Genomic DNA, 14,209 nt, shown 5'->3' on the forward strand with positions numbered 1-14,209 from the left:
ATGCAGTTTGTGGACTCTGTCCCTAAACAACGGACTGCATTTTCAGCCATCACGCCGCGCTGCGTAGTGACTTCTCTAAATAGCTGGCCTGCTCCGTCTATGGCCGCTAAGTCATCTTGCTTCTTTCGTGACTTTCACACATGCTAGGCTTCAACAGTACAGGACATGTGGGTTTTGTGTCTCCTTAGAGACCTCGGACTTCCTGTGCACTGCTTCTCTGGACCTTGCAAAGGGCACCTCTGCGACATTTTACCCTCCCAACCCACCCTTTGCTCCCTCAGGCAACGCCTGGGACCCGGCTCTTCTATTGCACCTGCAGCAACCTCTGGTGTTGAACGCCTCCTTCTGGTTCCCAGTCTTCCTTGTCTGTTCCACGTTGTTCGTGATGTCGAAGTTGCCTGCTTTTCATTTGATCTTTCTGTGGCTCGCCTCGGCTGGAACTCATTCTTTTCTTCCTTCCCGCACGCTGCGCAAGCTTGACTTCGGTTTATGCTTGGCTTTGCACCTGTTCATTTGCATTATCGCGGACTTTGGTTATTGCGCCTCCACTTCACAACCATTCGTGCCCTCACGGTGCAAAAGGGGATGGGGGGGGGGGTCACATCCGCCCCCGATACACCATGCATGAAACCAAGGACGGTCAACACACTGAGACCGGACCAGTCAAGCAGGTCCAACCTCCGTGACAGCCTCCTTGCCACGCCAAGGACTACACCAAGTCCGCCAACGCAGATGCCCGACCAAGACACCAGTGAAACCAGATGCGCTTCTCCGCCGCAAACCAAAAACATAACGACCGAAATAACAAGTATCCACACCGCCCCCACCGGTGACGCTTGTAGCCTCAGCACCATCGAGACACAACCTCGGAGCTTCCAATCCAAATCTCCACCACACAACAACGCATGGCTAACAAAGTAACCAATTCCTGGTCGCTAAGCACCCCCCTAAGAGTAGCCAACTTAGTTCTCAACGCATGCAGTGCAACCCTTAACCGAAATAGGCAGATCACAACCTCTCTGTTGTCGCTGCTCCTAAAGGATTATGCTCACACACAGATTGTTACCACATTGATGAATGACATGCGACGTGAAATCTCTTCATCCATAGACAATTCAGCAATGGGTAGAATCCCTCCATATTTGGTACCCCTGAGCTTAGTCGAAAGCATCCTGTCTAAAGCTCTAGCAAGCCTCATTAGCACTGTCCAAGCCCACTTGGCTTTCTCTCTCGGGAGTTCCACTGTCTTGTATGTCAACCCTGAGTTCCGAGAAATGGCGTTCCTTGTTACTCTCCCAATTACCGACTCCCGTAACATCTACCGCCAAAAGACGTAATTAATGTTGGCATCTGGCAAAGCGACACTTACGTCTGAATCAGTACTCCCGCGGTAGTCGCCTATCACAATAGTGATCTTGATCTGTATCTGGCGCCAAATTTGCACGTGCATCCTCACAAAAGACATCCATTACCTGTGTCCCAGTAAGCCGTTCATCCCAAATGTAGCAGATGGGATTTGTGGCCTGAAGCCCATGAGGGATGGGTCGCGGTGTAGAGCAGAAACTGCACCTCGCTACCATGTCGCTGTGTGATATTTCAGTGTTTCTTTTTTAATAAATCAGCAAAAATTTCATCAATTCTGTTTTTTTCTCTCAATATGGGGTGCTGTGTGTACATTGATGGAGGTAAAAAAAATAACAAATGATTTCAGCAAATGGCTGCAATATAACAAAGACTGAAAAATTTAAGGGGGGTCTGAATACTTTCCGTACCCATTGGAAAATATTCTAGTAACTGTTACTGCTAATTTTGGAAGCTCCGTTTGTTGTCAATTGAATGAAGATGGACCAGGAAAAACGCATTGCAGAAGAACTAAATGTGAAAGTGACTGCATTACACTGGCGAATAACGGCAACTTATTGGATCGGAGACAATGAAGTGTGCAGGAATACTTTTTATTAGGAGGTTTTCATTCACGTCATCTACATTACGTTTCTGTTCATTCAAAATTTTGACAAAGACGAAAATGTTCCTCGATTTCGGCATCGAAAACTACACGTTCACAGGATTCGGACACGAAAGCATCCGCTCACACATTTAAAGTAGTCTAGTAACTATTCCCGTTAAATTGTTCCTGCTCTGTTGTTGGATGAAAAACGCATTGCAGAAAATTCAATTGGGGTTGTTACAGCGCAAATCTGACTGCAAAAAGTGTTTTCAGCGTTTAAAATCACACGTTCATAGTATTCAGACATCAGAAAACTATATGGATGTGATTCTCCATTATTGTTCATGTTTTCTGTGAAGTTTCAAGTAAATCTGATGATGCGCTTGCTCAGTTTGACCCAGAAAATGAGATGGCTTGCCATTGTTTGTTGTTTAAAGCTAGTTAGCTTCAAATACATGGGTTACCAGTATTGACTGTGGGAGCTAAGGGGACCAGTAGGGGGGTAGACTGATGTACAACCCCAATTCCAATGAAGTTGGGACGTTGTGTTAAACATAAATAAAAACAGAATACAATGATTTGCAGATCATGTTCAGCCTATATTTAATTGAATACATTACAAAGACAAGATATTTAATGTTCAAACTGCTAAGCTTTATTGTTTTTAGCAAATAATCATTAACTTAGAATTTTATGGCTGCAACACGTTCCAAAAAAAGCTATGACAGGGTCACGTTTACCACTGTGTTACATCACATTTTCTTTGAACAACATTCAATAAACGTTTGGGAACTGAGGACACTAACTGTTGAAGCTTTGTAGGTGGAATTCTTTCCCATTCTTGCCTGATCCGGGGTCTCCGTTGTTGTATTTTACGCTTCATAATGCGCCACACATTTTCAATGGGAGGCAGGTCTGGACTGCAGGCAGGTCAGTCTAGTCCCCGCACCTTTTTACTACAAAGCCACGCTGTTGTAACACGTGCAGAATGTAGTTTGCCATTGTCTTGCTGAAATATGCAGGGGTGTCCATGAAAAAGACGTTGCTTGGATGGCAGCATGTTTCTCCAAAACCTGTATGTACCTTTCAGCATCAATGGTGCCTTCACAGATGTGTGAGTTACCCATGCCATTGGCACTAACATAGCCCCATACCATCACAGATGCTGGCTTTTGAACTTTGCGTCCATAACAGTCCAGATGGTTCTTTTCCTCTTTGGTCCGGAGGACACGACGTCCATCTTGGATGAGCTCAGGCCCAGAGAAGCCGGCGGCGTTTCTGGGTGTTGTTGATAAATGGCTTTTGCTTTGCATAGTAGAGTTTCAAGTTGCACTTACGGATGTAGCGACGAACTGTGTTTACTGACATTGGTTTTCTTAAGTGTTCCTGAGCCCATGTGGTGATATCCTTTACATATTGATGTCGGTTTTTGATGCAGTGCCGCCAGGGCATAGGGCATTCAATGTTAGTTTTCGGTCTTGCTGCTCACATGCAGTGATTTCTCCAGATTCTCTGAACCTTTTTATGATATTATGGACCGTAGATGATGAAATGCCTAAATTCCTTGCAATTGTACGTTGAGGAACAGTGTCCTTAAACTGCCTCATCTTTGCTTGTGAATGACTGAGCAATTGAGGGAAGCTCCTTTTCTACCCAATCATGGCACCCACCTGTTCCCAATTAGCCTGTTCACCTGTGAGATGTTCCAAACAAGTGTTTGATGAGCATTCCTCAACTTTCTCAGTCTTTTTTGCCACCTGTCCAAGCTTTTTTGGAACATGTTGCAGCCATAAACTTATAAATGAATGATTATTTGCTAAAAACAATAAAGTTTATCTTGTCTGTATAAGATATTTAATGTTTAATCTATACATTAAATATCTTGTCTTTGTAGTGTATTCAATTAAATATAGGTTGAACATGATTTGCAAATCATTGTATTCTGTTTTTATTTATGTTTCACACAACGTCCCAACTTCATTGGAATTGGGGTTGTACATACAGTAATTAATGTATCCGCTATTTGTGACATTTTTGTTTGTTGGTGTGCTGTGAGATTTTTCAATTGTAAAATATGCGCCTTGGCTCCATAAAGGTTGGAAATCACTGCTCTCGTCAGGTCATGTATTCTAATCAGTGAGGTCCAATCAACATTACAACATGACAGAAATAACGTGTCCTAACTTACAGTAACTTACTTGTAGTGTATTCAATTAAATATAGGTTGTACATGATTTGCAAATCATTGTATTCTGTTTTTATTTATGTTTAACAACATCCCAACTTCATTGGAATTGGGAATACACACAACACACCATATTGACATAAAAACACAGAATTGTTGACATTTTTACAGATTTATTAAAAAAGAAAAACTGAAATATCAGTCATAAGTATTCAGACCCTTTGCTGTGACACTCATAGTTAACTCAGGTGGTGTCCATTTCTTCTGATTATCCTTGAGATGGTTCTACACCTTCATTGGAGCCCAGCTCTGTTTTATTATACTGATTGGACTTGAATAGCAAAGCCACACACCTGTCTATATAAAACCTTACAGCTCACAGTGCATGTCAGAGCAAATGAGAATCATGAGGTCAAAGGAACTCAAAGAGCTCAGAGACAGAATTGTGGCAAGGCACAAATCTGGCCAAGGTAACAAAAAAAAACATTTCTCCTGCACATATGGTTCTTAAGAGCACAGTGGCCTCCATAATCCTTAAATGGAAGACGTTTGGAATGACCAGAACCCTTCCGAGAGCTGGCCGTCCGGCCAAACTGAGTAATCGGGGGAGAAGAGGTGGTGAAAGAGATGAAGAAGAACCTAAAGAGATGGGATGGGAGACATTTCTAGAAAGTCAACCATCACTGCAGCCCTCCACCAGTCGGGGCTTTATGGAAGAGTGGCCCGACGGAAGCATCTCCTCAGTGCAAGACACATGAAAGCCTGCACGGACTTTGCTAAAAAACACCTTAAGGACTCCAAGATGGTGAGAAATAAGATTCTCTGGTCTGATAAGAGCAAGATAGAACTTTTTGGCCTTAATTCAAAGCGTTACTGCTCATCGCCTGTACAATACAGTCCCAACTGTGAAGCATGGTGGTGGCAGCATCATGCTGTTGGTGTGTTTTTCAGCTGCACGGACAGGACGACTGGTTGCAATTGGAGGAAAGATGAATGCGACCAAGTACAGGGATATCCGGGACGAAAACCTTCCCTAGACTGCTCAGGACCTCAGATTGGGCCGATGGTTCACCTTCCAACAAGACAAGGACCCTAAGCACACAGCTAAAACAATGAAGGAGTGGCTTCAGAATAACTCTGTGACTGTTCTTGAATGGCCCAGCCAGAGCCCTGACTTAAACCCAATTGAGCATTTCTGGAGAGACCTGAAAATGGCTGTCCACCAATGTTCCCCTTCCAACCTGACAGAACTGGAGAGGATCTGCAAGGAGGAATGACAGAGGCTCTCAAATCCAGGTGTGAAAAACTTTTTGCATCATTCCCAAAAAGACTCATGGCTGTATTAACTCAAAAGGGTGCTTCTACTAAATACTGAGCAAAGGGTCTGAATACTTATGGTTGTGTGATATTTCAGTTTTTCGTATTTAATAAATCTACAAAAATTTTACCAATTCAGTGTTTTTCTGTCAATATGGGGGGCTGTGTGTCCATTAATGAGGGGAAAAAATGAACAAATGATTTTAGCAAATGGCTGCAATATAACAAAGAGTGAAACATTTAAGGGTGTCTGAGTACTTTCCGGCGGCACGGTGACCGACTGGTTAGAGCGTCAGCCTCACAGTTCTGAGGACCGGGGTTCAATCCCCGGCCCCGCCTGTGTGGAGTATGCATGTTCTCCCCGTGCCTGCGTGGGTTTTCTCCGGGCACTCCGATTTCATCCCACGTCCCAAAAACATGCATGAATTGGAGACTCTAAATTGCCCGTAGGTGTGAATGTGAGTGCGAATGGTTGTTTGTTCGTATGTGCCCTGCGATTGGCTGGCAACCGGTTCAGGGTGTACCCCGCCTCCTGCCCGATGACAGCTGGGATAGGCTCCAGCACACCCGCGACCCTAGTGAGGAGAAGGGGCTCAGAAAATGGATGGATGGATGGATGGATGAATACTTTCCGCACCCACTGTATTTAGTGAGAAAAACGGTGACGTGTTAAATACTTATTTCAGCCGCTGTATGTGCAAGGTTTCACTTGACTTCCCGGTTTAAGCTTGTAGCCTTTTATTTTGAAGGGTATGCACCGGAACTCATCATTTTGGCAGGAAAGGTAACTTCACATGCAACCGGAGAATTTTGAAAACAAAAGTTAATCGAGACGGCAAGAAAAAGAATAATGAATGGAATTGATTCCTTTACCTACCCACCAATGAGGCACAAGATTAGTGTTTGAGTATGTGAATTTTGTCCCAATTAATTGTGATGTAAGACTGCTAGTTTGACCTTTGGTGAAGTTTTAGCTCAAAAGTGCAACCAACCAATTAACTTGTTAGCTGCCTTAATGTTGGCATAAACATATTTTATTGTTTCACTCATCCAATTTGACTTCACTGAACTTCCGCGCGGTGTCGGGGGAGGCTCGGAATGGGAGGGTGCACGTCAGACTCCTTTCCACAATATAATCTTATTCCAAGTGTTGCAGTGGGGAGGACTTGTTATTTAAGACACACTTTTGTTCGCCGCCGCCGTTGGGCACAAGGACGTCTTTGTGCGTATTCTTCTTTTTCGCCACTTTCTTCTTCAGGGTCGGCAGACTGTAGGCATCAAAACTGGGAACTGAAATTTTTTAATTTGAACGATTCCGGGAGAACCTGAACGTTAGTGCCGGTTCCAATCGGTTCTCGATTCTCAACCCTTGTCACATGCGCCAATAGTTTTGCTCACTTGAAAAGTGGGTGGGTTCACACAAAAGGTGCTCTGTCCTGAGTTTTTTTTAACACATCTAAATGTAAATACCATGAAATAAAAGCTGGAATTCTGACCTTTTGTCTCATATTCATCTTTTGATCTGAAACCCAAATGTCTACATGTATACAACAAAAACAAAGGAATTGACCTTGTCGTTCCAATACTTTTGGAGAGGACTGTCCGTCATGTTTCTTGCTAAAATCTGCACCGATACTGTATATTGGCTTCACTTTTAACAACATTGAGATATTGCAAACATTTCCGTGAACAAACCCCTCTTTAAAATACATTCAACACCAGTTGGACAAACTATTTTCCTTGACTTTCTTCAAAACAAATTATCCATCCATTTTTGGCATCTACTGTATATAATAATATAAGTCAATTATATATTTATATGGTTTCCCTGTCAAAATGGCCCCCCGTAGGAAAACATAACTGCAATGTTGCCCCTGGCAAAAATGTCTTTGGCTTAATGGCTTAAAGAATAGAAAATGATGCCTCACCAAATGCATAAAAGTAAAATACAAAGACTGATACGTTCTTGTCTGTCCAAAGGATCTGGAGAGGTGTTCGGCCTCAACTTTGGAGTGCAACCACTGTTACTAAAGGCAGAGTTTTATGTACAGAAATAGAATACTGTACACGTCATTTCATAGTCAGGGTATCTTTTCTTTAAAAAAGGGGACAGGGGTATCTAAAAATGAAACACTTCCGAATATTTGACCTTTGTTAAGATTTACTGATTTTCACAATTTCCATGGTTTACAATAGCTCGAGTCTCAAATTGTGTGACAAATTGTTCTATATCGCAGAGATTTTGCCCTCATTTCTGCCATCGTGGATTCACAAGCTTCAAGGTGATTTCTTGTGCCTTACTTTCAAAAAGTGTTGGGTGTCACATAAGATATACTCAGAATCCAAACTACAAATGTTCCTCTTGGAAGTAATCCCTCTGGCGTGTAACACATTTTCCCAGCCTTCTCTGCCACGCCTTCATGCAGTCCTGGGAGGAGTCCTCAATGCCATCTTAATGTCCTCCACATCTTCAAAACAAGTAAATCCCCTTGATAACTTGAACTTTTGAAGGAGGAAAAACAAATCACACGGAGAAAGGTCGGTTGAGTGGGGAGGTTGGGCCATGGCGATATTCTTCTTGGCCAGGAACTATCAGGTGCGCGGGGCATTGTGAGTCGGTACCGGCCTTGCCGTGGTGAAGAAGCCACATTCCTCGTCTTTTCTCGCACACTGAACAAATTAAGACGCGGCAGGATCTCTTAGTACCATGCAGCCAGATCGTCGCGCCGACATTGAAGGGGAAAGGTCGTCGTTTGGTCTTGAAGTATATCTTTTGTGACAACTCGTACAATCTATCCTCCGAATGGGAAGTCACTCCGACTGTGGAGTTATTAATGCTGGAGAAGAATGGGTCACATATTGCTTTTAAGTCCAGAAAAGTAGGAGTATTCCTGGTTACGTATAGCTCAAGTTTTACATCTACTGTACATTGTACACGTAATTAGACACATTGGAATAATTTAGGACGTCAACGTAGCATTAATGCTTCCGTTAACCATCGTGTCACAAGGCTGGTGACGCCTGCTTTCAAATATTTCCAGATAGCACAATTTATCTGGAAAGAAAGGTGCCGCTCTTATAATAGCTCCAAAATGTACGTGACATTGTGAAAATGAAAGGACCTCAGTGATAAGTAGCCTGTCACTGTAAAAGGGCCAAAGTCGACGTTCTGTGTCACGAAAATGTCAGGCTCAACACTCTCGGAATAGACTCAGCTCGAACAGTTAGTTAGTTACCTTATCGCGTGCAAATGATAACGGCTTTGGCCCGTCGCTTGTGAATTTACCTCTCTTGACTGCCTCGTCGTACGAAAGGAAGCCAATCCTCGACTCTTTGGCTCCCATCCTCCCCTCATTTTCGGGGGATTAAGTAGTGTTTGACGAGTTCTTCATTCATAAATGGCTAAATAATCTCCTTCCTGGTGGCGAACGAACGCCTAAAGGTCTTCTTCGCGTCGGTTCAAGGGAATGGCGGTTGGCCACCAGCGTTCAGGTGCATCACCGCCACCTACCGGGCTGGAGTGTGCCTCGAACTTCTCGAGCAAGTGGAATTTAGCCTCATTCGCGACATTACGAGCACGGGTATTTTCTCCGAATATGTACTGATGTCAGTAAGTGCAAATTGGAACCTCCAATGAGTCATATTATTTACGTGCTATTTGGGGTAGGGGATGCTCTCGTTGATTGCAATAAGTTCCCGAGTTGAACATTTCAAAGTAGGGTAACAAGTATTTCGAAAATATACATCATAAAAAGTGTTTGGTGCGTTATACATATATACACATGCTGTATATGTATAACGAACTGGTCACCAACCAAACGTAGGGCACATAGAAACAAACAACCGTTCGCACTCACATTCACGCCTACGGGCAATTTCTTCAAGTCTTCAAACAATCTACCATACATGTTTTTGGGATGTGGGAGGAAACCGGAATACCCGGAGAAAACCCACACAGGCGGGGCCGGGGATTTGCACCCCGGAACTGTGAGGCAGATGTGCTAACACGTCGCCCGCCGTGCCGCGCTCAGACAAACCAATACAGTTCATTTCATCACCACGTGACTCTTCAAGGTCGTTTGGAAAAATATGTCATGTTTGAGACAATGGAAAAATGGCACATGCCTAGAGAGAGACAATCACAAGCGTCGGATTTAGGCGGCTTTAATATTGTATTCATGGAAATTTCCTAAAGCTATTGTAATTCAATTTCAGATTTTCTCCCAATTATATAATGGACTACTATTACATCAATTTTGGAATTATAATACATCATCAGTTACCTGTACTGTAATTACTGACTGCGCAACACTGACCATAGTGAAAGAAAGAGACGCGGCATAGGAGCAAATTGATGCACGAGTCTGCAGAAGTTTGAATGCATTACTAGTTGAAACACTGACTTAACATTGAAGCGCATTTAACCCCTACTACGGAAACCAGGGAAAGACCCCACTCACCCAACTAATTACCGACCGCTGGCAACAATTAATACAGACATCGAAATCATTTCTAGAGCTCTAGCCGACAGACTAGAACAAAAATCTCCATAATAATATATTTTTATAAAGATATAATGCCTACATATCGAAATAAATAAAGACGGTTGTGTGAGATCTGGACAGGCGTAACCTGGGAGAAGAAGCAGAAAAGGCTGTGTATTAGCAAGCCTAAATTATTTGTCTGGGCTTATTTCTGAAGGTTTAACATGCGTTGTTGGCCTGTTAAGGAGTGGCATTTTCTGACACCTTCCACACTACCCCCTACTCAGAGGATAAGATAAGATAGCACCCCTTTTGTTTAGGCAGACACATGGGTGCACCATTCGTGAAACAATCTGTCTCCAACAACTGTCCATTTGGTCTCCCGAAACTTCATTCACATAAAATAACTCACTAATGGTTATACTTTAGGCTAATATTTTTTTCCCCCAGCTTTGACAATAATACATTGTGACCAGGCAGCACGGTAGACGACCGGTTAGAGCGTCTGTCTGCCTCACAGTTCTGAGACCCCCGTCACGATGTCACTTCATAGCGAGGAAACAATCATGAAGGGGCACAGCTGATACAGTATATACAAAATTAATCATGCGTCTTCGCTCTACACCTGCTCATCATTTGTTTAGCTTTCTTGTCAGAGTAATTATTTGGACTAGTTTTTGTTGTTAATATTGAGTTGATACATGACTAATTATCATGAATAATTAAAGTGTTAGGGTTTATGAAAAAAAATAATGTATTTTTTGCTGCACTTAATTAATTTCAATGTAATTGCTAACTTTCAATTTTGATCATTAAATAATAAATTATTTGTTATATATTTCAAGCTATTAATTAATTAAGTACTTTAAATAAACACCGCGATATAACACCCGTTTTACCTGCAGTACATGTGATCAAAGGGTATATTTTTTCTGTTATTTTGAATTATAGCTTATCAGTAATGACATGGCCTTTAGGGCCAGGGGGTTACGGTTCGAGACAAAATGTAAAAAATACATACATAAATAAATACTGGCAGTGGGTTGTTGTTCCTCTTCTTCGATCATGTAATAGAACCAAAACAAAAAGGAAATCCACTTTTTAGGGGGTGCGCCTCAGGTGTGAAATAAATGTACCCCAAAGCACATCGACTCATACGTCATATTAAATCGCTTGAAAAGTGCATCCCACATCTGTATCTATATTTTCAATATATTCTTAAATGATGATGTCAAAGAACAAAAACATCTTTAAGGGGTGTGCCTCAGGTAAAAAAATAAATAAATAAATAAACCGCACATCAACTATCATATTCCAGATTTCTAATGATATGGTCAATATCGCCACGTATGATGACACAATACGAAAAAAGACCACATTTGTAGTACAATGAAGTATGATTGAAAATAGATTTTGCCATCTTCTGCAGTGCAGAAAACTGTGGCGCGCTCTTTTTTTATTTACATTTTTTTAATTTTGCATCATTGTACGAGGGTATGCCGAAAATATAGTTAGAGATCCGGAAAGCACTGACTGACGGCTTTAACATGAGTTGAGTTGATGTGTTGGTGCTAATTATTTTCATCATTTGAATATTTTATCCTCGGCGCACCCCCCCCCGAAAAACAGCCACATTTCACATGCAACCGCATGGTCCTAATGCCCTTCGGGCACGGTAGTTCAATCTTCCTCAGCAAACAGAAGATGCATTATCTGCGGGGATCTACTCTGACTTGAACATATACTATCATTTTAGACTTTTTAGATCCACTGCAAATGTATATATTATTTTTTGTGGGGGGTGGAACCTATCCCTCCGATTCGTTGTTTTTGTGCTATTCAATAACACGATCACTTTGGCGCCGTCTGGTGGCATTTCCGTTAGAAGGAAACAATTTGAAGTGAGTTGAAGAGCTTCATTTAGTTAAAAGTAGTGCTTTGCTGCCATATTGTTGCATCAACAGGCAAATACAAACCATTTTATGGCTCGGACATCAATTCCTCGCGTGACGCCGGGTTTAAAATGGAGCCTCTTTCATCTTCTCCGTGATTGGCTGATAAGATGGCAAGAGGAAGCGGGAGCTGGGAGGAAAAGCAATGTTCCACAAGACTACACATTCATTACTGCAAATAAATCTCCATTAACACAAATGCCACACACATAATCAGGCTACGGGAACAATTATACACTTGTGATTAGTTTCTCCGCCACAAAATTGTGAGTGACACCTGCATAAAATCTGGAGCTGAACAAAAAAGAATAAAAAGTACTCAGCTAGCTAATATTTTGGTTTGTTTGTTTAGCCCTCGGGGATGTTTTTAATTTTTAAGTGCTTTTTAACAAAATTCTATTAATATATTGAATAAAAAGGGGACTATTGCTTAATTTAATGGTACCCTGCAACACTACAGTATAGTGCGGGTGAAGGGGCATGAACAAAAATCAGTTATTAAATGAATAAAATTAATCAAAAACATAATTCAATTGCGAATAACTTCATTTAAAATGAAGTACACGTAAGTGGAATACTGATTAACTCGATGGTACACCCTGCAAAACTACAGAGGCCATGAAATCAATAAAAACAAACTTTTTTTGATCTTATATAATAACATAACTGAAATATCATTTTTAAAAATCAAATAAGCTAATACTATTTAATAGTATCCCGCAAGACGATAGCGCGAGTTAAAAAGCCATGAACTATGAACTATAATAATCATAAATGATTACAAATAAATAGCTTATATATTACATACTTTTAACATTCAACAAATGAGTCATGAAATAAATCAAATGGTTCATAAATAAATGCAATAAAATTATTTGGGAGCATGTTTCACATTTGAATGAACTACCGGACAATTTAATAAAGTGTCGCCCAAGTGTAACAAGTTCAAAGGGATCAAACTGCAAACTCACTCGTCGATGACGTAGAGGCCGATGACTGCTTGTGCCTGGGAGGAGAGTCTCTTCACCCCTAACAAAAGCTAACCGTGGTTAGCATCACAAAAAGACAAAACAAAGCCAAAGGGCTGGTGGAGTTGAACCCTTTGGTGTTCGCCGACTTCAGTCTCGTGAGATGCGCCGATGTTGTGCATCATGACGGAACTTTTCTCGACAAAGAGGAGTAATTGCGTGGAGCAGATGCAGAATGCAGGAGACAAGGTCTTCTGACCAACACGGCGCTACCTGGTGACGGCAAACCAATTGTTTCACGTCGTACGGGAAATAACCATGGGTGATGAGGTGCATGCCTCTGGAGGAGCGGCTGCATAGAGCAGACGCCCGTTTGGAATGCTGATCATGGTTATTCCTACGAAAGGTCCCGAGTGGATCCGGACTCTTCAAACCATAACTATATTTAGAATTTCATTGTGGACTGAATAGCCAATTAAATATCAGTCATTGTCATCAAAATGCGCGATGAGCGTCTCGCACGGACGGTCCACACGACAGCGAATAAAACTGACCTCAAATTGAAACGCTAACATTGGATTCAAACCCTAATTTAAAGCCCTAACCCCATCTTGAAATTTGAATTTAAAACCATAACCTTACTTTGAAACCCTACCTTTGGATTCCAAAGTGAGCTAAAATCCTAATTATCGTTTGAAACCCCTAACCCAGGCTTCAAAACCTAATTTGATACTTACGTGCAACCTTACTTACTTTGCATGCGTGCGTGAAACTTCTTCCAAACCCTAACCTTGGCTTCAACTGAAGTATTAAAAGCCTTTATTATTTATTGGAAGTTTCATTGAAACCCTACTCTTCAAGCCTAAACCAGGCTCGGAACCCAGATTCGAAACTCTTAACCCTTGTTTGAACCCAGATTTGGACCCGAATTTAAAACCATAACGCCGACTGTTTAATTATGCCGTGCTTTTTAATCTCCATTGGCTGTCAGGACTGTCTTTAACACATTCAGTGCCACTGACTGTTTTAGAAGTCAAATATCCATGTTAAGTGGGAGGGCTGGCACTGAAGGAGTTAACATAGATGTAACTTAAGTGTAAACGCTTGTCTAATTTGGATTCAGAAAGGTACAGCGCCACCTTGTGGCTCAAATTTCCACTGCAAATAATAAACCTCCCCAGAAATTCCCAGCTCTCTTTATTTACTCTTCAAATATTGGACTGGAACACTGTATGGCTATTTTATCTCTTTTTTTAATTTGTATTTATTTATTTTTTAAATAGAAGTTCCACTTTTGGATCCCCGCTTAGCGCTAAAAGACACCAACAACAACAATAATAATACTGAAAGCCAGC

General features: G+C 41.7%; 1 protein-coding gene across 2 annotated transcripts in view; it reads right to left on the reverse strand.

The window, feature by feature from the left end:
- Positions 1-8,920, reverse strand: part of usp32 (ubiquitin specific peptidase 32) — a 143,041-nt gene extending 134,121 nt beyond the window's left edge. Inside the window, exon 1 of one of the 2 annotated variants that reach the window (XM_061783063.1) lies at positions 8,737-8,920. In XM_061783063.1, coding sequence (XP_061639047.1) covers positions 8,737-8,794 — 58 coding nt within the window. In that variant the 5' untranslated portion in view covers positions 8,795-8,920. The remainder of the gene's footprint in view (positions 1-8,736) is intronic. The other variant, XM_061783068.1, reaches the window with a different exon arrangement.
- Positions 8,921-14,209: the final 5,289 nt, after the last annotated feature.

The sequence above is a fragment of the Phyllopteryx taeniolatus genome, chromosome 8 (assembly GCF_024500385.1).
Source record: "Phyllopteryx taeniolatus isolate TA_2022b chromosome 8, UOR_Ptae_1.2, whole genome shotgun sequence".
NCBI classification, from domain to species: domain Eukaryota; kingdom Metazoa; phylum Chordata; class Actinopteri; order Syngnathiformes; family Syngnathidae; genus Phyllopteryx; species Phyllopteryx taeniolatus.